This window comes from Hetaerina americana, unplaced genomic scaffold (assembly GCF_022747635.1).
Source record: "Hetaerina americana unplaced genomic scaffold, ioHetAmer1.1.p SCAF_69, whole genome shotgun sequence".
NCBI lineage: Eukaryota > Metazoa > Arthropoda > Insecta > Odonata > Calopterygidae > Hetaerina > Hetaerina americana.
This window is the reverse complement of record NW_027287305.1, coordinates 137,441-164,711: the sequence shown is the minus strand read 5'-3', so window position 1 is coordinate 164,711 and position 27,271 is coordinate 137,441. Positions and strand designations below refer to the sequence as shown.

Genomic DNA, 27,271 nt, shown 5'->3' with positions numbered 1-27,271 from the left:
GTCGTCTAGTCTAAAAACAGTGCACCCCTTTAAAACACCCTTGTCTGTCGCCTTAAAATGTGTCTCTTGCAGACAGATGCAAGAGGGATCAAAAGCGTCCATTAAAACGGCCAGCTCCTCCTTGTGCCGATAAAAACCGTTGCAGTTCCACTGCAGTAAAAAGGCCATTAAAATTAATTATAATTAAAATAAATAAATAAAGGATTAAATGTGTTTTAAACTTTGGGAGATGACCGGTCGTTAAGAAATCATCGCTTAAAGCGATGTTTCCTCCTCCACTCGGTTGCCAGGACCTCCGTATCCGAGATACTCTGGTCCTCCAGAACCTCCGGCCTCCCTGGTTTTGCAGGAGGTGTAGGGGAAGGTGTCTTCTCACGCCGTAACGTCGTGTTCCCCTTGGTGGTTTTTGGTGGTGGGCTCTTCTTCGAAGGGCCCACCGGAGTAGGTGGCGCATTGTCCACCTTACTCTTTGTCTCTTTGGTGCTCTTCTGTTTTTTGCTTCGCGTGTCCAAAGCGGTGACTTGAGGGGCGTCAGTTTGCGTGGCGATGGTGCACTTTGGCAATGGGATAGACGCGACGGAAGCAAAGGACCGGGAGAACGTCGGGGCGACGAGTGCCCTGTACTTTCTCCTCGCTTCCAAATACGGTATCTTTTCCAGCGTCTTTATCTCCATGATCTTTCTTTCCTCTTTCATCTTTGGACAATCACGGGAGTACACTGGATGTGTACCCTCTCAATTGACGCAAAGAGCTTCCGAGGAGCACTCTCTATCCTCGTGCGCGTCCTTGCCACAGCGCGGGCAGGTTGCCTTGCCCTCGCAGTGCGACGCGACGTGGCCGAAACTTTGGCACTGAAAACAACGCACGGGATTAGGAATGAACGGCCTAACTGGGACCGATTCATATCCAATGAATACCTTGTCGGGCAGCCTATAACGTGCAAACGTCAAAATCACGGACGTGGTGTTAATGTTCTCGCCGTTGCGCCTTGTCGTTAGTCGACGACAATCCGTCACTCCCTGAGGGAACATTTCTCTCTTGATTTCGTCGACGTCGACATAGAGGAGGTCGTAATGGCTGATGACTCCCCGACAAGTGTTGAGAGTGCGGTGCACCTCCACTTTTACCGGAATGTCATGGAGCATTCCCATTGCCAATAATTTCTCGCTTTGCTTTTCGTTATTTGTCTCTATAAGCAGAGTACCGTCCCTTAGTTTCTTGACGCTCTTTGGGTCCCCAGGTACTATCTGCGACAACACTCTCCGTATAAGGAAAGGAGAGACCTTTTTCAAGGTCTCACCTTCCTTAGCACATGACATAATGAGGTACCGCTTGCAAGCACCTATGCATTGATCTACCCCGCCCGAGTCCGGACGGGATCTTTTTGTTGGTGGAAAGGGTTTTTCCGCCATAATAATTAATAATTCATCCCTCGGCCTCCCCACCCACCACGGAGCCACACATTCGGGACGCCACTCCGCCAAACCGGAGCGGTCGCCAGGGCTAACTCGAGGGATATAGCGCTTCAGGAGTGGTTGTCTGTTTCGGGGTGGATCTTCGATACAAGGGCCCACCAAAACCCTTACATCTCCGACCTCCCTACGCAGACCCCCACAACCTTGGCACTAGTCACCGGAGCGAAAACGCGACGGAAGCCGATTGACCGGGAGTGGCTAGCTCCCGGCCTCCCGTTTACACGAAATCCGGGGCCGAAGAGGGGTATCACTCCCCGGTCCATACAGGGCATCCGACACCCTGCTGGGAACCAGAAAGCTCACCCTCCAGGATCCCCTTTTCTCCCTTACGGGTCTCCAGGCACGGCAAACACCTGGGCGGATCGCAGGCCAGATGGTATGGCCGCTCACAGGCAGTGGATCCACAGCACTGTCCGGACGCATCCCTTGCTGGCTTGGGGTTTGTTTTTGGGGTTTTTCTCCCCGCCCTTTTAGTCGCCTCTTACGACAAGCATGGATACTGCGGGAGTATTCTCTAACCCCCTTCCCGCGGGGGGGCGTCTTAGATTAAATGGACTGAAGATATTGTATTTCTACTAAAGCATATTGTGATACGGTCAATGATAAGAATAATATATGACAACGAGCAAAGGGGGGGGGGATATCGTCAGCCGGCCCGGTGCAAATTCGTGAATGGAGCAGAATCTTGTTGATTTCCCAGCATAATCCGACCACTCGATGGAAACTATTTCTATGTTACAATAAAAACACGGATATTGCGAGGAGACTGCGATGACGGTTTGTCGGTTATATCTGAGAAACTCAACTAAGATATAGGTATGTGTGCATTGACCAGGCACATAAATACTATATCCGCTTATGAATTAGTAATAGTAGCGGAGATAATTGCGGAAAATGGTGGGGTCATTTGCAAAAGCAAATCAAAAGATGGACAACGCAGAAGAATTATTCCCACCTTAGTAGCCTTGGAGGCTGCAAAGGCGCAGTGTAAGGGCTACGCAAGAGCCCTTGCAAGAAACTGCTCTATATAAATGTAATCATACTTGATGGAGCGGCTGTGCACTTATCCAGCCTATGTGTTTAACCTGATTCGCGGATTTGCATTGATTGTTGGCAATTGTTGCTTATTGTTGTATTGATTAACGTATTTACAATTTCATATTTACGCCTCCTCAAGGACGTTTGAAGGACAGAAGGTGGAAGGAAACGCATCCCAACCTACCCGCCCCCACGCCATGGCGGCTGCCCCATCGCCTGGTGTCTCCCGCCCTGGATCCCCAACCTTGACAGATCAAGATGGCTTTATCACTCCCAAAAGGACTGTGAAAATATTAGCACCGCTATTCAAGGAAGCGGCATCAAGCTCCTCCCGTTCCGGCATCCGACGGCCATTTATGACCCTGAGCGATGCGGCGTTGAAACGCGCAAGAACCTCGGCGGACCCTTTCATGCCCATCGAAATTAGCAACTCTTTAGCTCACGCCTGCGAATGAGAACGTCGCTCCCACTCTCCCACTCCCATTCTGACTCTAATTCAAGAAATGCCACGCAAGTCAACCGTGGACCGCGCCCTCCTCCCTTGATAATATATGACGTAGAAGACGTCTGTTCGTTCCGGGACCTAATCAGAACCACTGTAAAGGACCAATCTTTCACGGTATCCTTCGGGGACTCGTCTGCCCGTGTGCAGACGCGCACCATGGAAGATTTTAAATCACTAAAATCTGTTCTATCAAAGGCTGACGCCCAGATGTCGACTTGGGGCGTTGGGGAAGAAAAGACGACATCATTTACCTTCCGAGGCCTATCATCCCGCCACCAACTTGATGACCTTCTCGAAGATTTGAGAGCAATCGGAATCAATGCCCGAAGAGGTCGTCAACTTACCGCGGAGGGGAAACCAATCGGTGTTTTTGTGGTCGCCATCACCCCATCGGAATCCTGGCCGATCTCCGCAATCAAGGCTCTGCGTAGCGTCGGAAACTGCGTGGTTTCGGTGAGGCTTTACGTCTACCGAAACCCCCAGCTGTGCCATCGCTGCTCCTCTTTGGACACGGAAGCTACTTCTGCTCGGCCTCTCCAAGATGCCCCTTCTGCTCCGGAGGACATTGCCTCCAAGACTGCCCCCGCTCAGGCGCCGAAAAGTGCCCAAACTGCGACGGAAACCATGCTGTGTATTCTCCCGAATGCGGAAAATGGCACGCCGAAAAGGAGTGCCGCGACCAGAAACCACTGCGGAAACGCCGTGGATGCCGCGGAAAAGGACTGCAAGCTTTTTCCTCGCAAGCAATGGCACCCAGGGAAAATCCATCCATTCCCGAACAACCTACAAGCTCCACAGCGAAGCAGCCTGCTACGCTCGGTTCAAGAAACGCCTGGCGAGGAAGCGCCGCTTCCCAAGCTCCAGCCTCACAATGCTCCACGCCGCGACATCGTCTTGGTATCAATTTTCCAGCGCTGCCGCACCCTGCTGCGTCTGGACAGTGACCATCTGCCTGTCCTCCAGATCGCCGGACGCCCGCTTGAGAATCCACCCAAGTTGATACGCAATTACGAAGACGCCGACTGGACTCTTCTTCGTAACCGGATCACGGACCGTATTGCCGCCCTACCGCTACCTCTGGCTGTCGGCTCTCCTGAAGAGATCGACTCCCAGGTCGATCTCCTGACGGAGACTGTGCAGTCCGCAGTAGCAACATCCATTCCTGAGCACCAAGTTCGAGAATGGAATCATCTGGCACTTTCCAAGACCATCAGGGACCAGATCAAGGAGAAGAATCGGATCAGAAGACGATTCCAGCGCTTCCGATGTCCCTTGGACAAATCCCGGCTAAACGCCGCTCGACACCGCATCAGGGACGCGATTGCCACCTTCAGGGCCGCCAACTGGGAAAGGAAGGTCTCCTCCCTATCCCCGGAAGACGGCTCCCTCTGGAGGCTAGCGAGGCGCCTTCGAGGAGAATCTTGCGAGGAAGCGCCACTTCGATCATCAGCGGGCTATCTTCGCACGCCGGAGGACAAAGCAGCAGTGATGGCAAGTCATCTAGAGGAAGTCTTCGCGCCCCTGGATGGTGACCCGAACCTGCCAGATCCGTTGCAGTCGCCGGTGACCCCGCCGAGACCTCCGCAGACCGTTCGCGACCCGAAGGAACCTCCTCCAATCGTTGACGAGTCGGACCTTCGCAGGGCCATAAAGCAACTTAAGCTCCGCAAAGCACCGGGACCGGATGGCATTGTCAACACCGTCATCGCGCAGATGCCAACCTCTTTGGCATCGGTTCTCCTGTGCATTTTCAACGCCTGTCTGGCTCTTGGCCACTTTCCAACTCGATGGAAAGAAGCGCGTATCGTCTGTGTACCAAAAATCGGGAGACCATCTTCTCCGTCGAACTTCCGCCCGATATCCCTGCTCGACGGCATGTGGAAGCTCTTCGAGAGGATCCTCCGGCGCCATCTCATCGCCATTGCGGAGGAACTGAACATTGTACCGGACCATCAATTTGGATTCAGGAGCGAGCATTCAACCACACACCAGGTCGCACGCCTGCTGAATTTTGTCACTGAGGGCTTCAACCGACGGAACACCACCGTCGGAGCCTTCTTTGACATCAGCAAGGCATTCGACCGGGTTTGGCACGAGGGGCTACTCTGGAAGCTGCACTGCTTTGGCTTTCACCATTGGTGGTCGGCGATCACATCGTCCTGGCTTCAAGGACGGACCTTTCGAATCATCTGGAGCCATGCCACATCTGCTAAATGGAAAATCCGAGCCGGCGTTCCGCAAGGGTGCTTACTATCACCCTTCCTCTTCAACATCTTCACGGCGGACATCCCCTCGGACCTGGGAAGCAATTACTTAATTGCCACCTACGTCGACGACGCAGCCATCCTCGCGAGGTCATGCAGGAGGCACCTAGCATCAAAGTCCCTGCAACGCGCGGTCGACACCCTGACGGATTGGTACTCCCGCTGGCGCTTTTCCGTGAACGAGAAGACGCAGGCGATAGTTTTCTCTAAAGGCCCGAAGGAACCCGGTGAAATCTTCATCGGCACCGAAGAGATCCTATGGCAGCGCTCGGTGATTTATTTAGGAATCACCCTAGATAAACGCCTTAACATGCTGCAGCATGTTAAAAGGACATCAGGCCTCGCAGGAAACCACCGTCATCTCTTGGCGCCAATCCTCGGGAATCATCAACTCCCCCTCGGCCGAAGACTCCATCTTTTCTCCGCCGTCCTCCACCCGATCATCTCCGCACTCCGATCATCAAGCCGCACCACGCGGCTCCCGCGCGGTGCGGCTTGATGGGTGCGGCGGCGAGATGCATCCTCAACACCACGGATAGGAAGAGTCTACGTGCAACCCTGCGCCTAGGATGGAAACCAGGAAACGCAGCCCTCTGGGAAATAGCTAACGTCCCACCGCTCGACGACGTTCTTCGGGAGAGGACCCTCCGCTTCCGAAGAAGTGCCGCCTCCTCATCCCACCGAGAAATCCGCGGCATCACTGATGCCGTGGTTCTTCCGTGGGACAAACATCCCCGACCTCGGGCAGGCACAGGTAACGACGAAGATCAGCCGCCGCGGAAGCGACGGAGATAAGTCGGCCTTTTCGGAGCCTTGTGCCCCGAAATGGTACGACAGCGACGGGGTCCCTCGTGAACCCCGTCTGATCGCCGAGTAGAACATCGCTGAAGAGCCAAGCGCTGGGCAGCGAAGAAACCGACCGAAGAAAGCGGTCCGGCAATATCCTGATAGTTAATCATACTAACCTGGCATAGGGGCTACCGTGCAGAGAAGTGCAAGCAGTGACATTGAAAGGTAAGTGGTTTTCTGGCGTGTTAAGTGTGTTGTGTGGTTTCCTGTGAATGCTGAGCAGTGAAACCCTGCGATTCGCCATCCCATGGTTCTGGTAATGCTGAATGCTAGATGGCCTCAGCCCACTGGGCATTAGTTCCCACCTGTGGTATTGCGGGATCGCACTTTACGAAGCACAACTAGGGCAAAGAAGGCTCCGATACCACTGGACAACGCATCAGAACTGGACCACTGGGTCATTAACGAGTGGGAAAAGATTTTTGGAGAAGAACTCTTACTAGACGCAACTGAAATGTGCCTACGCGTCCCACCTCGAAGATCCCGCGGCTGTAGCGTCCCGGCGTACCATGCCCCAAGAATGGTAACCAAAGGAACGCAAACAGAGTGGGCAACGGAAAATATTAGCCCTGCTTCGCCAGAGATGGATGCCGGGCCTGTTTTCACCACCTGTCATTCAGTCGCCTACCGTCATAACGGTTTCTGAGGTGACACGTGAACCCCCGGCCGAGGATAATTTGCCTCCGCGTCACGATGCACACACTGCAGCACGTAACGCGCCATCTAGGTCTGGGGTACCCACGGCCAGCACAAACGATAGGAATGGCGTACCACCACTGAATAGGCACTTAGAAGAAGCATCCGGAAGACGGCGGCACTGGAGACTTCATAAGCAAAATATGGCAGAAGGCATGGGGACGCCTCACTAAGGAGATGCCACTGGAAGAGGAAACACGAGGCTACGCCAGACCTCACACAGATGGAGCCCATAGGCCATGGATGACCTGTGGTCACCAGCATCAGCCCCGCGGAGAAAAGCGAGACAAGCACGGGCAACAGCCGGGTCCCCGACACCGGGCACCTGAACCCTCGCTGCACCGTCATAACAGCTCTAAAGACGGGCCTGCGGACCACTTCATTCACCACCTTTAACTACAGCCGCCGCTGCGCCGGCCAGGACCATCGCGGGATCCACGCCCAGGAACACCCATCAGCCAGCATTGATCTGCCATACCGAAAACACGGTTACTACTGAGGTCCGGTACCCGAGAACCAGAGGCTACCGGGAATGGGCACGTGGAATCCTATGGCTCCGGTGCCTCCGCGGTTTCTAAAACAGCTCCCCGAACAGCCCCACCCGATGTGATCCTACCTCGGCTGGGGCTTTCCCGCAGGGCCGAACCTGCTCATTTTCTAACTGCCGCAGAGTACTAAGGGGAGCGACCATGGTACCCACCAGCTCCAAGGGTGAGGAGGGCGCGGAGCCGGCCACCCGCTGACTTTAACCTGCCCACTCCTGACTTGGTGCCCCACGCCAGACGCCCTCGGGAAGCTATTCCGCGCCCCACGTTAGATCTCCCTACGGAGAGGCAGATGGTATGGCTCCTTTGAATAGGGATCCTGGAGGATGGGGATGACGAGTCGCTGGAGGATATGGTAGAGGAAGCGGCAGCCCGCCACCCTTGATGTCGGTCGCAGAGGCCACAGGCCTACCGATTGGGCGACCCGATAGATAAAGGGAGACTGCAGTTCCTCTACAAAGTGAACAGGGAGGCCGCTTTTCAACACAATCTCCTCCCTATTCCCAAGATGCGACGTACCAGCCGATGTGGTTGCCGACTTTTTGTCTAAAGAAGAAGTAAGCCTTGGTGACTCCTTAGCCCAACGGTAATTCCGGAACTGTGCTTTAGCAAGCAGCATCGGGAGACGGCGACTCTCACGCGACCGATCACTCCGCTGGCAGTCCGCAGACGATTGCAGGTGGCCAAGAAAACAGCTCCTGGCCAGGATGGGGTCGCGTACATGGACTGGAGACTGGTGGACCCAGACAGGAGAGTGCTGGCCGCGGTGTTTGACCGCTGCCTACGCACCAGGCGAACTCCAAAGGCCTGGAAGTCCTACCACACGCTACTCTTCCACAAAGGTGGGGAATTAAATGACATCTCCATCTGGAGGCCCAAAGCCCTGATGCCCACTATGGCTAAGGTATTTACCGGCATCCTAGCAGACAGTGACAAGGTGGGCATTGCAAAGCCGACGAATTTCACTCCCAACCCAAAAGGGCTTTGAGCGACGAAAGGGTGCTTTGAGCACAATTTCCTCCTTCAAGCGGCCATTGATGACGCTCGAAGGAACTACAAGGAGATTGCGGTCGCCTGGCTTGACCTTGCCGAAGCCTTTGGCTCCGTCCTCCACCCTCACATCCTCCGCATCCTAAGGAAAATGGCTATGCCGGAGTCGATGATACAGTTAATATCTGCCCTATGTACCGGCACGACGATCATCGCCGAGCTGAAGTCGGAGACCACGGATCCCATTGCCATCCACTGCAGAGTGAGGCAGGGTGATCTGCTTTCCCCGCTGTTCTTTAACCTCGCTATCGAGCCACTAATCCGAGCAATGCTCAACTCGCGGAGCACCACGGCGTTCCGCTTTGGGCCGACATTTCTGTGTTTTGGCCTACGGCGATGACCTAATCGTCGTGGGGCAGGAGCGCGGGTATGCTTCGGAGCATCCTGCACGTGGCTAGCAGAGCGGCTGACTGGTGCGGGCTCCAATTCAAGCCGAGGACGTGCGCGAGCCTACACCTCGACTTCCGGAAGGGCCAGCAAAAGGTACAATCTACCACCTTCTGCATTATGGGTGGTGATATGAGAGCGCTGAAGGAAGGGGACCACTACATTTATCTGGGTTCCCCCGTGGGATTTAAATCATGTACATCCCCAAACACCGCCCTGGAAAGCCTTATGGCGGACCCTGCATGCCTCAAGGCCAGTGACCTCCCAAGGCAGAAACTCGACGCTCTGATGACTTTCCTCCCGACGAGGATGTCTTTCCCTCTGAGAGTGGCACCGGTTACCCGCAAAGACCTAAACCAAGCCGATAGGGCTATCCGGGAGGCGGTCAGGTCCTGGCTCTTCCTCCCGGTACGGGCAAGTACGGAGATCCTCCACCTTCCAAGCCATGCTGGGGGCGGAGGCTACATGCCACTACCGCATAAAGTAGTGGAGGCCAGCATTCTGGCTATTGTGCAGGTGTACCGGATGCTCACCTGCAAAGCCACGACCATCCAAGATTCGGCATGGTATGGCCTCCGAGACTCCGTGCACAAACGCATGGGGAGGAGCGGCCCACCTCTGGACAGGCGGGTAATGTGCCTCTATCTCTCAGGGTTGATGGAAGGCGACCTGGGAACCAACGCAGGAGAGATGGCGTCAACATGGCGGAGGGCCAGAAAGGCCTCAAGATGCCTGGCCTCCCTCTGCGCTCCAGGGTGGGAGTGGAGTGAGATGCGACGGGAGATCTCTCTTCGGGTGAGAAACTCCACACCATCAACCAAGCTGAGCATCATCCCATCATCTGCCCGGCACCGACTAACCACCGTCCTCAGAAGGGCTGTGTCGGAGTGCTACCGCCGCCGCCTGGTGGCAAAACCCGACCAGGCCAGGATGATGGAGGTGGTCACAGCAAGCACGGAGGGCAGCCACTTCATACTATCTGGGGAGCACACTCGCCTGGTGGACTGGGCCTTCGTCCACCGAGGAAGACTATGTACTCCCCTTACTTGGTGCACTGAGGGGAAGCGCAAGACCAGAATCCACCCTTTGCAGGCTCTGCAAGGAGACGGATGAGACTTTGGTCCACATCCTAACCCAGGGCCTCGCCCACAGGCAGCTCCGCATCGCCCGGCACAATGGAATCCAGGAGCTCCTACTGGAATGCCTCCCGCCCTCATGGGAAGTCGCTGTGGACAAGACGGTCTCCAGTCAGGACTCAAGGCTTCGTCCCGACCTGGTGATCCGCGAAGGGGACAAAATCCATATCGTGGATATTACGGTCCCCTTCGAAAACCGGATGGCGGCTTTCCGAGTGGCACGGGCAGTAAAAATGGAGAAATAGCGTGGACTGGCCGAGAGCATTCGCGGGTACAAGATTACTGTCCGCCTGGGTGCCATCATTGTTGGGGCCCTAGGGTCCTGGGACAGGAAAAACGATGCGATTTTATCCCGACTCGGCATCCAGAAGGGCAGGGCTCGTGGGCTGAGCAAGAAAATGTGTTCGGCAGCCATCAGGGTATCCACCGACATCTACCGGAAGCATATGAAGTGCATATAGTGGTGTTTAAGGGACATGTAGGATAAATATATATTTGGGCTGGTAGGGACATATCCATTGCCCTAGGGACGTGGATAACTCCACCCGGAGAATTAATTTTAATGTATATGTTACTAAATATGTAAAAAACGGTTCTCCCAGGACGAGGCTCACCCATTGCACTCCGGGTAGGCTGACCCCTCCGATTGCCCCAAATGTGGGTAACTCGGGCGCGTAATTTTTGGTAGTAGGGACTGCGTTTGCGCCTTCCCTTAAGAACTCTTCCACTGGTAATCGAAACAGATTTCTTTGGCTGCAAGTGCGCCGTCGATGAACGTTACGCGGTTAAATTCCTCTGAATGACTTCTTGGTAGAATACGCCCTAAGTCGTCATATAAGCCGTGAATAAGTGGTCATTTGCGTGCAAGTAGTCCTCGACTCCTTAAGGTGCCTTTCGGTGGCTTATTAAAATTAGTTTTTATTAATTCTTTTTGCCAATATTTCTCCCGAGGATCCCAAAGACTTGCGGCATATTCCAAATGAGGCGAAATTGGAGCAAAATCGATTCTTTGATTTAATTTCTTATCTGTCGGTTCTTCATTTTTAAGATATTTTTGAATATTTTCCATCCTTTGATTTCATTTTGCTGTGTTTTTCATTTTTAAGAAATGCAGTATTTTTCTTAATGGATTGTGTGTTTATGGTTTTATTTTAGATTATTCTGAGTATTTGTTCTTCGGTAGTTTTTGGTGTCTGTTTTCAATTTGTAACATATTTTTGAGTGTCCGTTTGTAACTTTTAAGATATTTTTGAGTGTGTGTTTTCCATTTTTGAATATTTGTTTTATGGAGTTTTAGTTGGGTTTCTCTGAATGCAATTAGTTTTTTATTTATCATTTCGATTTTGATATTTGATAAACCGACTACAAGGCCCATTCTATTTTCATTTCAGTTTTTGTATTCTTTTTGCGTTGGTTCGTCCAATTTCATTTTTTGATTTCATATCTTTTCATGTCATATGTCATTTAATTCATTTTCATGATTTTTATGTCGCATTGCAATTTTTAAAATTTTCCTCTGTGATCCGGCTTTGCTTTGATTATCTTTAGAAAAATGAGTCGTCCTAAAAAGTACCATTAACTCCATTCACAAAACCGCGTATTCCCGGCAAATGCACAAAAAATTCGAAACCACCGGCGTTGAAATTAGCCAGTACCGCAAAACCCAGCTTCCACCGCCGCCATCGATCAGACTCACGCGTAGAAAATTCTCGTTATAAGATAAAAAAATCAATCGGGAAAAAAAATCAATCTGGAAAAAAAATCAATCGAAATTATTAAAGAAAAAACCAATCGAAAAAGTGAAGTGTATTGCGAAAAATGAAGGCATTACGACTATACCCCTTTTGGCGACCACTGAATACTGCGCACTGAATATATTTTTGGGAACATTGGAAAATAGGAGAGAAGCAATTTTATTCCATGCGAGCGGAGAACGTACTCAGAAGTAATGGAAGAATCCAAATTGAAGCACCTCAACGAAGTATTATTAAAAGGTGAATAAATTATTAAAAGGAGAGAAACGGGAAGAAAAGAATCCCATCTGAAGGGAGTCGTCACTTTAAAGTGTAAGTGTAATAATAAATACAATTTTGTGACACGAGTGAAAATAATGCAATTATTTTTTCTGCTTTCAATGCAACGTCAACAAAACAACGTCTTGTCTCCTCAGTATTCCATCATTGGAGATGACGACAACTGTTGAAGAGAGGCGCCGGATCACGTTTCAAACTTTGGCGTGTGACGCTCCTCCTTCCAGCTAATTGCCTTCCCCCCGAAGAGATGGCGCGCGCGCTCCCGGCGAGGAGCGTAATCAAAGATGAGCCTGCGCGAATCGACTCGCGAAAATAGGTGAGTTCCACTTCTTTACCTTAGTTTGAACACCAATCTTTTCACAGAATTTATGCAAAGATAATTCTTGTAAAATGTGGAATAAATACATCGGAGGAAACGAACGATCGCGAGCACTCGGAAAAAATTGGAAAAATGTTGTCCAAAAAAACTTTCAGAAATATTTTGCGAAAATTGCATCCCAAGAGAGAGCCCGCTATGCCTCGTGCAGTTAAGGCCGACTCAGCGCTCGCGTTGCCTCAGGAGAGGAAGAAGGGGCATCGCCGTACAGCATCAACTGGCGACAGGACGTCATCGTCTGGAATTGTGTCTCCTGAGGACCTTCGTCGTGTGTTCGGGAGAGGGGAGTCGGCGCCAGCGTCGGCTTCCCCGATCCCGTGGACGGCGAAACCAAAGGAGACCGCTGGAAACGTACCTGCCACAAAAACAGATCCAGCACCAACGGTGACACAGGATAGCTCCAGCGGCCCTTTTCAGGACCAAACTGGAGTTGACGACCAGCAAGGTCGCAAGACCGCCAAGAGGAAGAAGGAAGCGAGAAAAACGGTGCTGCCGGTTTCCTCGCAACCAACTTCGTCTTCGGCGCTCCCAGGTGATGAGGAGGGAGCTGCCCGAGCCCTGGACTCGGACGACGAGTCGGGCGACGGTTTTACCGTCGTCGGCTCAAAGAAGAAGAAGACGTCAACCCCTACGGACGACGCCATCCCGAGGCCTGCTGCCACCGAAGGAGCACCAACGGTGACAAAAAGGAAGACGCCTCCCATTGTGCTGTATGGCGTCACGGACGTCCAGGGGCTCATCGAGCGACTGGAAAAGGAACTCGGGGACGAGTTTGGATTGGAGGTCAGGCGGTCTTCCATCCGACTCGTCACCGAGACCATTGAGGGTCACCGAAAGGCGACTGCGGTACTGGATTCCTTGAGGATCCAATACCACACTCAGCCCATCGAGAGAATTCCCGGGGTGAAGCTTTTCATCAAGGGCGTATCTCGGTGGGTCAGCGATGACAAGGTGACTGCGGCCCTTCAGTCACTTGGCTACGTCGTCAGAAGCCTTCGTCGCCTGACGGTCATGGAGGCTGGGAAACCGGTCCCCATTGATCGCCTCGTGGCGAATGTCGTGAGGACGCCGAGAGCAGTGCAGCCAAGGGACATCCGAAAGCTGCACTACTGCTTCGTCACGGTGGAACAGTGCCGTGGGGGAGGTGGCCCGTTGCAGTGCAATAACTGCATGCGCTTCGGGCACATTTCCCTTGCATGTCGCTGCGCCACCAGGTGCCTTCGGTGTGCTGGAGCCCATCGAGTGGAGGAGTGCTCCAGGGGGAGGACTGACGCAGCCATCTGCGCAAACTGCGGAGGTGACCACGCTGCTGTTGCTCGACGCTGTCCTGTGGTGATGGAGGCCTTCCGCCGCCACAAGGAAAACGGCGACGCGAAAAGAAAGGTTGCTCCGGCTGCTGGGAAGCCGGCGAAGAAACCTGTGCCGGCAAGGGCTGCAGCGAAGAAAGTGGAGGGGGGAAAATCCTTCGCCACGATCTTAAAAGGCCCTTCTCAGGACCAAATGGAGATAGACACGGCGACAAACGCCCGGTACCAGATCTCTTCCCCTCCCCCGAGCACAGAGAGGACCGAGGACTTGTCAACCTCGGCCCCGAAAGTCAAAGGGGAAGTCCTTCCGGGGACAATGGAGAAGGAGAGTACGGCAGAGGACCGGGGAACGTCGACGCCAGCAGGCGCCGCCAAGCCTGTGCCCTCTAAGTCTTCCAAAAAGAAGAAGAAGAACTCCCTTCTAGCTCCTGCGGAGAAGGAGGAAGCTGCAGCGGAAAAGCCAGCCAAAACACCGCCGACCGACGCACCCCCGGACCAGGCAAGGACGGCCCTTGTCAGGACCAACGCTCCCCGTGACCCAGAGATTGCTTCCGCGGCTGTCGCTCCCGTCGCCTCCATTGCTCTGCAGGAGGACCAAGAGCTTTGGGTGACAGTTGCGACGATCTCCAAGACTCTGAGGCGGTACATCAGCAGCAAGCAAGGGCTCCTGCTCCTCTCACTCCTGGAGGAACTGGCGAGCGCAAGATCGGTTTCTTCACCCAGTCATGGGTAGAGACCCTCTAGTGCTCGTCCAGTGGAACGCCAACGGCATTCTTCGCCGTCGTGAAGAACTTCGGGCGTTCCTCCAGGACAAGAATGCTGCCGTTGCAGCCATCAATGAGACGCATCTCCGTCCGTCCGACGCATGGAGACTCCCCGGCTGGACCATCTTCAGGTCTGATCGGGAACTTCAGCGCCAGGGTGGTCGAACATCAGGAGGTGCGGCCATCCTCGTCCGGAATAACATTGAACACCGAGCGTGCCGAATGATCACTCATCGGAACGCGGAGGCTGTCTCGGTGGACGTCCGGACGCGGGGAGGATGGCTCCGGATATCTTCCCTATACTTCCCGCCAGGGAAGCCCTGGGACCCGGATCTCATCCTGGACCTACTAGGAAACGGCAGCCCGGCCATCATTCTGGGAGACCTCAACGCCAAGCACCCCACCTGGAATTCAAGGTCTCTCAACACGAGAGGACAAGCCCTCCGCGAGCTTGCAGACGACGAGGGACTAACGGTGATTGGCCCGGCGACGGCGACGCACCAGCTTGGAGACGTCCTTGACATTGCAATCTCACGTGGTGTCCGGACGTCTCTCAGTATGCACTCGTGTGTTGAACTGTCGTCGGATCATAACCCGACCATCCTGCTGCTGGGGACCAGAGTTCCAGTGATTTCAGCCAGATCTCAACTTGACCTTCGTGCCGCGGACTGGAAGACCTTCCGAGGGCTCATCGCTGGTAAGCTGCCGAGGGAACTGACTCCAACATCGGAGGAGATGGCAGACCAAATGGTCGGTCATCTCACTGCTACCATCACCGCTGCCATTGAGGCTGCGATTCCTAGAAGGGAGAGGCGCTCGTACTACTTGCGTGTGCCGCTTCCTCCCCCGGTTCGCGGACTCATCACGCGCCGGAATAACATCCGCAGGCGCTGGCAGCGGTACAGGACCGACGACCTTCGGCAGCAGCTACATGCGCTTGACCGGGAAGTCCGCTGCGCCCTCCAGGAAGTCCGCTCGGACAACTGGGAGGCGCACCTACGGGAAGATCTCTTGCGGGAGGATGGCACGGAGGACATGGAAGAGATCTGGAAGATCTGCAGGAAGCTGCGAGGAAGCCAGCGACTGGACCCCATCGTATTCTGCGGTGATGAGGTGGCGACATCTCCCGGGGCGAAGGCAGAAATGCTTGCGACCTATCTCGAGGACACCTTCAGTCCTAACCCCGGGAACGCGGATTCGGCGGCCATCGAGGAGGAGATCGCGGTGTCGGAGGAAGCGGTGAATGCTGCCCCTGAAGATGCTAAGGCTGCTCCCCAGTTCCGGAAGGAGGACGTTCTGGGCACGATACGCTGCTTACGCAAGAGGAAAGCCCCGGGAAATGACGATATACCCAATATCGTCATCCGGGAGTTTCCGAATGCAGCGGTGGCGTACCTGACCAGCATCTACAACGGCTGCGTCAGGATTTCCTATTTCCCGACCACTTGGAAGAGAGCGAGGATCATATGTCTCCCGAAGACGTCGAGGACGGAGGTGGGACCCGGAGACTTCCGGCCCATTTCTCTACTCGACGGATTCGGGAAGATGTACGAGAGACTTCTGCTGGAGACGATAGTAGGTTTCGTCCGAGAGGCTGACATCCTCCCGGATGAGCAGTTCGGCTTCCGCGAGCGGCATTCCACGGTCCATCAGCTGGTGAGAACCACGGACTTCATCACGGACGCCTTCAACAGGAAGATGTCGGTGGCAGGCGCATTTTTCGACGTCAGCAAGGCGTTTGACCGCGTCTGGCACCAGGCACTGCTGTTGAAGATGCGGAGACTCCACTTCCCGACGTGGATCATCGAGGTGATCCGCTCCTACCTAAGAGACAGGACCTTCGTCGTTTCCTGGTCTGACTCGTTCTCTGGGGTGCACCGGATCTCCGCTGGTGTCCCCCAGGGTTCGGTTCTCGGGCCAGTATTATTCAACATCTTCTCCCATGACATTCCCAGGAGTCATGGGAGGCACGAGGTCCTGTCACTATACGCGGACGACGCGGCGCTCCTGTGCAGCTCCCGGCGAATATCTTTCGCCGTGGAGAGGCTGCAGATCGTCGTCGACGAGCTACTTTCGTGGTATCGTCGCTGGCGGTTTGCAGTCAATGCCGGGAAAACGAAGGCAATCGTCTTCCATACCGGCAGAGGAGCGCCGACAGAAGAGGAGCTGTCGGTGAATGGAGTCACCCTTCCGTGGGAATCCGAGGTTCTCTACCTCGGAGTGCTGATGGACCGGAAACTCCTTTGGAACGCCCAAGCGCGACGTGTCCGAGGGAAGGCCTTCGCGGCGCTTAACCGGCTTCGGCCGATTATTCGTCCGGGGGTCCTGAGCTCGGAAACGAAGCGTCGACTGTACCGAGCGTGCGTGTTGCCTGTCATCACGTACGCAGCGCCGGTATGGTCAGGAGTGCCGAAGTCTACCCTCGCTCTCATCCAAGTGGTGCAGAACTCTGCGCTACGGTGCATCTTGGGATGCGGGCGCTACGCCCGCGTGGAAGAGATGCACCAGGACGGGAACATGGAACCTCTGAACGTCCTTCTTCCGGAGCTGTCTCGAAGATTCTTCGAGAGGGCTGCGGATTCAGACGTCGCCACCATCCGACGCCTCGGAGAGATCCAGGTTTCAACGTGGGACCGCTATAAGCGCCCCATTGCGAGCATGGATCGCCAAGATGCCCTCCCAGCGAAGAAGAGGCCCAGGCTTCAGTAGCAGGGATCGCCAGAACGCCGTGACAACGCAGAAGACGACGCCCTGCCTTAGAAGCCTAGGCGGCTGGAAAGGCAACACAGTGGAGCCCCGACCGGAGTAACGGGGGTCCGTCCACGAGAATTGGAGATTTTGCGAATTTCACGGAAATGCCCATTTTCGCGATATTTTTCGAAAAAATGGAAAATATAAACAAAAGAGAAATCCGGTTTTCCATCTTGTGCAATTGAAAGCGCCACTTTTTTTACAGCCTTTTCGATTCCTATTCTCCGATTTGAAGAAACCATAATTTATTTATTTATAAGGAAAGCGTATTTTTACTAATGACGATTAATGCAAAGTAAGTAAAAAGCACACGATTTTAAATCTCTACCACACAGGAAGTGAAGTGAAGAGGAAGCCCGTTTTTCCAAAAATTTGCGTTCACTGGATATTGCCAAAAAGGGCCCTTTATTACCGCCCTGGATGCCCCCCTCAATTTTCGGAATGTTTGAAAATTGCGCCCGACCTTTCCCGGGAAGCGGGGAGAGAGCTTGCAATACGTCTCGTGTGTCGCTCACAGAGATGGCACGACCTAGCGAAGGACTCCGCGTTGCAATTTACTGTCTCGCCTCCGGACTCCGGGGACGCAATTGCTCCGGCCGTCCTGCCCCCCGCGCCCCCCAAAACTTTTCTTGCTGCATCAAAACACGGAAGCCTTCGGAAACATCCCCGCAGGACCCTACGCGAATTCTCCCCGACCAACGGCACCCCGGCGCCCCCAGCCCTAGTTCTCCGGGGAAGTCCCTACACATGAAAATCATGCAGAAAAGGGCTCCCTTATCGCTTCTCGGCCTTATGGCTAAGATCAAAGTGTAGTTCAATCTGTTCAGCTTAAGAAGTGAAGGGGATTAAGCGGAACAAAGGGCTGGCTCCACTTGCCCAAAAGGGCATCGCCTGAGATGGTCTTCATTGGCCATCAACATTGCGGCGCAGGCCTTCTCCCTCTTTCCGACTTGACTGACATATTCACCATCGTGCAGGGATATCGACTCCTCCATTCCCGTGACCCCAACGTGAGAGTGCTCGCCTGGGGTCGCCTGAAAGAGGTAGTGCGGAGGAAGCTGAGGAGGCCGCCAACCACCGGTGATCTCGCAGAGTACCTTAGTGGTAGTCTGCGGGATGACTTTGGAAGGGAAAGCGGAGACTTCAGCTCCCTCTTCACGCAGGTTCGTTCCGCGTCACGCCGTATCGCCGCGCGCATCGGCCTGAGCTGGAGGTGGTCGGACGAGCTGAAGGAGATGCAGATTTCGTTTCGCAACATGAATGACGGTTCAGAAGATCGACCACCTATCATCAGGGTTCCATTGAAGCCCATGAGTCAACTGACGGGTGCCCTGAATATCGCGGTGCGGCGTTACTACCTTAATAAGGTGAGCGCCAAGCCCGATCAAGGTAAAGTCATTCGTGTCTCGGCGAAGTCTGAAGCCTCTAAACACTTCCTGGCAGGAGGAAGGCACACCAGGTTTTGTGATTGGAGATTCATCTTTAGGGAGTAGTAGCAGTTTTGAGTTTAAGGGTGCGTCGACAGCTAAGGTCATTTCGCACCTATCATTAAAATTAAAATTCCTTTTTAATTAGGAATAATAAATACGATTAAATACATAAATAAATAAATAATTGTTAAAATCAAGAGGATTTAAAATTATGAGATCCAAAACTATAGCTGCCTCATTGAACCAGTTGCCCTTAAAAAATTTAAGACTCGAGTAGTAGTTTTAGGGGTTTGTAGGGTGCGTCGACAGCTATGGTCATTTTGCACCACTGTCATTACGTAAAACTTATGTTCCTTTTAAACTAGGAATAAGTAAACAAATAAATACGAATAAATATATAAATAAATAATATAAACAAAAAAAAGGAAAATGCTAAAATCAAAAGCATTAAAATTATGAGCTCCAAAGCTAAAGCTGCCCCATTAAACCAGTATACCTTAAAAAACTTAAGACTCGGTTTATAGACCCAGAGTCATCCCCTAAAATATTTTTTAAGTCTCCCCTTATCTTCAACATGTCTCTGGCCCTTTGGTATGTTGTACATTCCGTAAGGATATGTTTTATCGTCAGGGGTTGGAAACACTCATTGCAGCGGGGCTGTTCTTTTACCTCCGCAAAGAGGTACGAATGAGTGAGGGCAGAGTGTCCTATTCTCAGGCGCGTAATCATGACCTCTTCCCTCCGAATTTTCCGGATGGAAGAGGACCATGGTGAAACGACCGGTTTTATTGCCCTGAGTTTATTATTTTGAAGAGACTGCCAAGTCTCCTTCCACTGATGCAGGACCGAGTTCCGCAAGGCGGCCTTCACGTCCTCCATTGGAACCAAGGTGGAGTCGGTCTCGGGTTGTCGAAGGGCATCCTTCGCTGCCTGGTCAGCTTTTTCGTTGCCTCTTATGCCGACGTGACCAGGAGTCCATATAAAGGAGACCCTGTTCCCCTTTCTCTGAAGGGACAACAGGGTATAATGGATCTCCTGGACTATCGGGTGCACAGGTGCAAAGACCGATAAAGATTTTAGGGCGCTCAACGAGTCGGTGCAGATGAGGAAAGAGCCATTGCTTTCTTTTATTTCTCCTAGGGCCGTCCTTATGGCTGACAGCTCGGCTGTGAAAATGCTGCAAGAAGTGTGCAGTTTTTTCCTCACGACTCCATGGTAGTGGGACACGACCGCATAGGCACATGCAGATTCTGACTTTGACCCGTCGGTGTAGACTGGGACGAAGTCACAAAGTGAGCTGAGGACGGCACTAAAGAGCTGCTGGTATTCGGAATCGGTCGTTTTGGCTTTGCGGCGTGCACTGGCAATGTGTTTAATATCCGGCATTGGCGTTAACCAAGGCGGGTACTTAGCATAGGAGACGGGGCATATTTGAGGAAATGTAAAATTTACCTCATTAATAAAATCATTAAAACGAACGGCAAAGGGCCTAGTTGCCCTTCTCCGCCTGTTAAATAAGTCTAAAAACCGTTGGTTAAAAACTATGTTAAAACAAGGGTGGATTGTCTCTGACAAAATTTTACAGGCATAGTTGCCCATTAAAATCATCCTGCGGGTTTCCAACGGAGGCTCCCCTGCGTCTGCAAGTAAGCTTGGGACTGGGCTTGTTCTAAATGCCCCGGTGGCCAACCGTATCCCAGCATTGTGGACACATGTGAGTGGTCTCAAGTAAGACTCTCTTGCTGAGGAATACACTATGGAACCATAGTCCAGTTTGGATCGCACCAAGCCTCTGTACAATAAAAGCACGGTGGTGCGGTCTGCTCCCCAAGTGGAGTGAGTTAAAAACTTTAAAACGTTGAGGGTTTGGCGACACCTCTCGCGTAACACGCGGATATGCTCCCGCCAGTTCAGCTTTTGGTCCAGGATCATGCCGAGAAAGCGGACGGACTCCACAAATGGAAGAATCCTACCCAACAGGGTTAGGGTCGGGGTAACGTGGTAACCGCGAAGACGGTGAAAGTGCACGCATTTCGTTTTCTCCATGGAGAAACGAAATCCGTTCTTTCGCGACCACTCTCCCAGTTTGTTTAGAGTCACCTGGGCTTGCCTGGAAGCGTTTGGCAGTCGTGTCGACCGGCAAAATATGGCTAAGTCGTCCACATAGAGCGATGCCATCACCGGGGCATTGATGCATTCCACCACGTCGTTGATGGCGATGGCAAATAACGTCACGCTCAGTACTGAACCCTGGGGTACCCCGTTCTCCTGTGTAAAAGATCGGGATAAGTGCTTCCCAGTCCTTACTTTAAAAAGGCGGTTAGTTAAAAAATTTCTGATAAATAGGGCCATGTTGCCTCTAAATCCCCACTTGTGGAGCGTGTTGAGGATTCTCCATCGCCACACACTATCATAGGCCTTCTCCAGGTCGAAAAAGACTGCTATGACGTGTTGACGGTGGAGAAAGGCTTCCTGGATGAAGTTCTCAGTGCGCACCAGATGGTCTGTCGTGGACCTGCCACGCCGAAAGCCGCACTGAGCGTCGGAGAGCAGGTGTCGACTCTCCAAGCACCACATGAGACGTCGGTTTACCATCCGTTCCATCACCTTGCACAGGCAGCTGGTGAGAGATATGGGACGGTAGTTGTTCGGGTCATTTTTGTCCTTGCCCTGTTTTAGGATTTGTATCACGATGGACTCTCGCCAGGCATTTGGAAAACTGCCCTCGTTCCAAATTTGGTTGAGGGTATTTAGGACCTCTTAAGACTCGATTTATGAACCCAGAGTGCTCCCCTAAAATTAACTTAAGTCTACCCTTATATTAAACATGTCTCTGGGCCTCTGGTATGTTCTACATTCTGTCAGGATATGTTTTATCGTCAGGGGTTGGAGGCACTCTGCAGCGGGGCTGTTCTTTTACCTCCGCAAAGAGGTACGAATGAGTGAGGGCAGAGTGCCCTATTCTCAGGGGCGTAATCATCACCTCTTCCCTTTGAATATTCCGGATGGAAGAGGACCATGGTGAAACGACCTTATTATTTTGCAGAGACTGCCAAGCCTCCTTCCACTGATGCAGGACCGAGTTCCGCAAGGCAGCCTTTACGTCCTCCATTGGAACCAAGGTGGAGTCGGTCTCGGGTTTTCGAAGGGCAGCCTTCGCTGCCTGGTCAGCTTTTTCGTTATCTCTTATGCCGACGTTGAGACCCTGTTCCCCTTTCTCTGAAGGGACAACAGGATATAATAGATCTCCTGGACTATCGGGTGCACAGGTGCAAAGACCGATATAGATTTTAGGGCGCTCAACGAGTCTGTGCAGATGAGGAAAGAGCCATTGCTTTCTTTTATTTCTCCTAGGGCCGTCCTTATGGCTGACAGCTCGGCTGTGAAAATGCTGCAAGAAGTGTGCAGTTTTTTCCTCACGACTCCATGGTAGTGGGACACGACCGCATAGGCACATGCAGATTCTGACTTTGACCCGTCGGTGTAGACTGGGACAAAGTCAGAAAGTGAGCCGAGGACGGCACTGAAGAGCTGCTGGTATTCGGAATCGGTCGTCTTGGCTTTGCGGCGTGCACTGGCAATGAGTTTAATATCCGGCATTGGCGTTAACCAAGGCGGGTACTTAGCATAGGAGACGGGGCATATTTGAGGAAATGTAAAATTTACCGCGTTAATAAAATCATTAAAACGAACGGCAAAGGGCCTAGTTGCTCTTCTCCGCCTGTTAAATAAGTCTAAATACCGTTGGTGAAAAAATATGTTAAAACAAGGGTGGATTGTCTCTGATAAAATTTTACAGGCATAGTTGCCCATTAAAATCATCCTGCGGGTTTCCAACGGAGGCTCCCCTGCGTCTGCAAGTAAGCTTGGGACTGGGCTTGTTCTAAATGCCCCGGTGGCCAACCGTATCCCAGCATTGTGGACATATGTAAGTGGTCTCAAGTAAGACTCTCGTCCTGAGGAATACACTATGGAACCATAGTCCAGTTTGGATCGCACCAAGCCTCTGTACAATAAAAGCATGGTGGAGCGGTCTGCTCCCCAAGTGGAGTGAGTTAAAAACTTTAAAACGTTGAGGGTTTGGCGACACCTCTCGCGTAACACGCGGATATGCTCCCGCCAGTTCAGCTTTTGGTCCAGGATCATGCCGAGAAAGCGGACGGACTCCACAAATGGAAGAATCCTACCCAACAGGGTTAGGGTCGGGGTAACGTGGTAACCGCGAAGACGGTGAAAGTGCACGCATTTCGTTTTCTCCATGGAGAAACGAAATCCGTTCTTTCGCGACCACTCTCCCAGTTTGTTTAGAGTCACCTGGGCTTGCCTGGAAGCATTTGGCAGTCGTGTCGACCGGCAAAATATGGCTAGGTCGTCCACATAGAGCGATGCCATCACCGGGGCATTGATGCATTCCACCACGTCGTTGATGGCGATGGTAAATAACGTCACGCTCAGTACTGAACCCTGGGGTACCCCGTTCTCCTGTGTAAAAGATCGGGAAAAGTGCTTCCCAGTCCTTACTTTAAAAAGGCGGTTGGTTAAAAAATTTCTGATAAATAGGGCCATGTTGCCTCTAAATCCCCACTTGTGGAGCGTGTTGAGGATTCTCCATCGCCACACACTATCATAGGCCTTCTCCAAGTCGAAGAAGACTGCTATGACGTGTTGACGTTGGAGAAAGGCTTCCTGGATGAAGTTCTCAGTGCGAACCAGATGGTCTGTCGTGGACCTGCCACGCCGAAAGCCGCACTGAGCGTCGGAGAGCAGGTGTCGACTCTCAAAGCACCACATGAGACGTCGGTTTACCATCCGTTCCATCACCTTCCACAGGCAGCTGGTGAGAGATATGGGACGGTAGTTGTTCGGGTCATTTTTGTCCTTGCCCTGTTTTGGGATTGGTAGTAGTTGTTTTAGGGGTTTGTAGGGTGCGTCGACAGCTATGGTCATTTTGCACCACTGTCATTACGTAAAACTTATGTTCCTTTTAAACTAGGAATAAGTAAACAGATAAATACGAATAAATATATAAATAAATAAAATAAACAAAAAAAAAAAGGAAAATGCTAAAATCAAAAAATTAAAATTATGAGCTCCGAAGCTAAAGCTGCCCCATTAAACCAGTTGCCCTTAAAAAAGTTAAGACTCGATTTATAGACCCAGAGTCATCCCCTAAAATATTTTTTAAGTCTCCCCTTATCTTCAACATGTCTCTGGCCCTTTGGTATGTTGTACATTCCGTCAGGATATGTTTTATCGTCAGGGGTTGGAAACACTCATTGCAGCGGGGCTGTTCTTTTACCTCCGCAAAGAGGTACGAATGAGTGAGGGCAGAGTGTCCTATTCTCAGGCGCGTAATCATGACCTCTTCCCTCCGAATGTTCCGGATGGAAGAGGACCATGGTGAAACGACCGGTTTTATTGCCCTGAGTTTATTATTTTGAAGAGACTGCCAAGTCTCCTTCCACTGATGCAGGACCGAGTTCCGCAAGGCGGCCTTCACGTCCTCCATTGGAACCAAGGTGGAGTCGGTCTCGGGTTGTCGAAGGGCATCCTTCGCTGCCTGGTCAGCTTTTTCGTTGCCTCTTATGCCGACGTGACCAGGAGTCCATATAAAGGAGACCCTGTTCCCCTTTCCCTGAAGGGACAACAGGGTATAATGGATCTCCTGGACTATCGGGTGCACAGGTGCAAAGGCCGATAAAGATTTTAGGGCGCTCAACGAGTCGGTGCAGATGAGGAAAGAGCCATTGCTTTCTTTTATTTCTCCTAGGGCCGTCCTTATGGCTGACAGCTCGGCTGTGAAAATGCTGCAAGAAGTGTGCAGTTTTTTCCTCACGACTCCATGGTAGTGGGACACGACCGCATAGGCGCATGCAGATTCTGACTTTGACCCGTCGGTGTAGACTGGGACAAAGTCAGAAAGTGAGCTGAGGACGGCACTGAAGAGCTGCTGGTATTCGGAATCGGTCGTTTTGGCTTTGCGGCGTGCACTGGCAATGATTTTAATATCCGGCATTGGTGTTAACCAAGGCGGATACTTAGCATAGGAGACGGGGCATATTTGAGGAAATGTAAAATTTACCTCATGAATAAAATCATTAAAACGAACGGCAAAGGGCCTAGTTGCCCTTCTCCGCCTGTTAAATAAGTCTAAAAACCGTTGGTTAAAAACTATGTTAAAACAAGGGTGGATTGTCTCTGACAAAATTTTACAGGCATAGTTGCCCATTAAAATCATCCTGCGGGTTTCCAACGGAGGCTCCCCTGCGTCTGCAAGTAAGCTTGGGACTGGGCTTGTTCTAAATGCCCCGGTGGCCAACCGTATCCCAGCATTGTGGACACATGTGAGTGGTCTCAAGTAAGACTCTCGTGCTGAGGAATACACTATGGAACCATAGTCCAGTTTGGATCGCACCAAGCCTCTGTACAATAAAAGCACGGTGGTGCGGTCTGCTCCCCAAGTGGAGTGAGTTAAAAACTTTAAAACGTTGAGGGTTTGGCGACACCTCTCGCGTAACACGCGGATATGCTCCCGCCAGTTCAGCTTTTGGTCCAGGATCATGCCGAGAAAGCGGACGGACTCCACAAATGGAAGAATCCTACCCAACAGGGTTAGGGTCGGGGTAACGTGGTAACCGCGAAGACGGTGAAAGTGCACGCATTTCGTTTTCTCCATGGAGAAACGAAATCCGTTCTTTCGCGACCACTCTCCCAGTTTGTTTAGAGTCACCTGGGCTTGCCTGGAAGCGTTTGGCAGTCGTGTCGACCGGCAAAATATGGCTAAGTCGTCCACATAGAGCGATGCCATCACCGGGGCATTGATGCATTCCACCACGTCGTTGATGGCGATGGCAAATAACGTCACGCTCAGTACTGAACCCTGGGGTACCCCGTTCTCCTGTGTAAAAGATCGGGATAAGTGCTTCCCAGTCCTTACTTTAAAAAGGCGGTTAGTTAAAAAATTTCTGATAAATAGGGCCATGTTGCCTCTAAATCCCCACTTGTGGAGCGTGTTGAGGATTCTCCATCGCCACACACTATCATAGGCCTTCTCCAGGTCGAAAAAGACTGCTATGCCTGTTGACGGTGGAGAAAGGCTTCCTGGATGAAGTTCTCAGTGCGCACCAGATGGTCTGTCGTGGACCTGCCACGCCGAAAGCCGCACTGAGCGTCGGAGAGCAGGTGTCGACTCTCCAAGCACCACATGAGACGTCGGTTTACCATCCGTTCCATCACCTTGCACAGGCAGCTGGTGAGAGATATGGGACGGTAGTTGTTCGGGTCATTTTTGTCCTTGCCCTGTTTTAGGATTTGTATCACGATGGACTCTCGCCAGGCATTTGGAAAACTGCCCTCGTTCCAAATTTGGTTGAGGGTATTTAGGACCTCTTAAGACTCGATTTATGAACCCAGAGTGCTCCCCTAAAATTAACTTAAGTCTACCCTTATATTAAACATGTCTCTGGGCCTCTGGTATGTTCTACATTCTGTCAGGATATGTTTTATCGTCAGGGGTTGGAGGCACTCTGCAGCGGGGCTGTTCTTTTACCTCCGCAAAGAGGTACGAATGAGTGAGGGCAGAGTGCCCTATTCTCAGGGGCGTAATCATCACCTCTTCCCTTTGAATATTCCGGATGGAAGAGGACCATGGTGAAACGACCTTATTATTTTGCAGAGACTGCCAAGCCTCCTTCCACTGATGCAGGACCGAGTTCCGCAAGGCAGCCTTTACGTCCTCCATTGGAACCAAGGTGGAGTCGGTCTCGGGTTTTCGAAGGGCAGCCTTCGCTGCCTGGTCAGCTTTTTCGTTACCTCTTATGCCGACGTTGAGACCCTGTTCCCCTTTCTCTGAAGGGACAACAGGATATAATAGATCTCCTGGACTATCGGGTGCACAGGTGCAAAGACCGATATAGATTTTAGGGCGCTCAACGAGTCTGTGCAGATGAGGAAAGAGCCATTGCTTTCTTTTATTTCTCCTAGGGCCGTCCTTATGGCTGACAGCTCGGCTGTGAAAATGCTGCAAGAAGTGTGCAGTTTTTTCCTCACGACTCCATGGTAGTGGGACACGACCGCATAGGCACATGCAGATTCTGACTTTGACCCGTCGGTGTAGACTGGGACAAAGTCAGAAAGTGAGCCGAGGACGGCACTGAAGAGCTGCTGGTATTCGGAATCGGTCGTCTTGGCTTTGCGGCGTGCACTGGCAATGAGTTTAATATCCGGCATTGGCGTTAACCAAGGCGGGTACTTAGCATAGGAGACGGGGCATATTTGAGGAAATGTAAAATTTACCGCGTTAATAAAATCATTAAAACGAACGGCAAAGGGCCTAGTTGCTCTTCTCCGCCTGTTAAATAAGTCTAAATACCGTTGGTGAAAAAATATGTTAAAACAAGGGTGGATTGTCTCTGATAAAATTTTACAGGCATAGTTGCCCATTAAAATCATCCTGCGGGTTTCCAACGGAGGCTCCCCTGCGTCTGCAAGTAAGCTTGGGACTGGGCTTGTTCTAAATGCCCCGGTGGCCAACCGTATCCCAGCATTGTGGACACATGTAAGTGGTCTCAAGTAAGACTCTCGTCCTGAGGAATACACTATGGAACCATAGTCCAGTTTGGATCGCACCAAGCCTCTGTACAATAAAAGCATGGTGGAGCGGTCT

The 27,271-nt window shown here is 52.1% G+C and overlaps 1 protein-coding gene and 1 pseudogene across 1 annotated transcript; both read left to right on the top strand.

Annotated features, from left to right (window-relative positions):
* Positions 1 to 8,791: 8,791 nt before the first annotated feature.
* On the top strand, positions 8,792 to 9,922 carry LOC139696129 (uncharacterized). Its single transcript, XM_071594725.1, has one exon. It carries the CDS (start codon positions 8,792 to 8,794, stop codon positions 9,920 to 9,922), a length of 1,131 nt encoding a protein of 376 aa, XP_071450826.1.
* Positions 9,923 to 10,516: 594 nt separating this feature from the next.
* Positions 10,517 to 10,659, top strand: LOC139696134 (U1 spliceosomal RNA; annotated as a pseudogene).
* Positions 10,660 to 27,271: the final 16,612 nt, after the last annotated feature.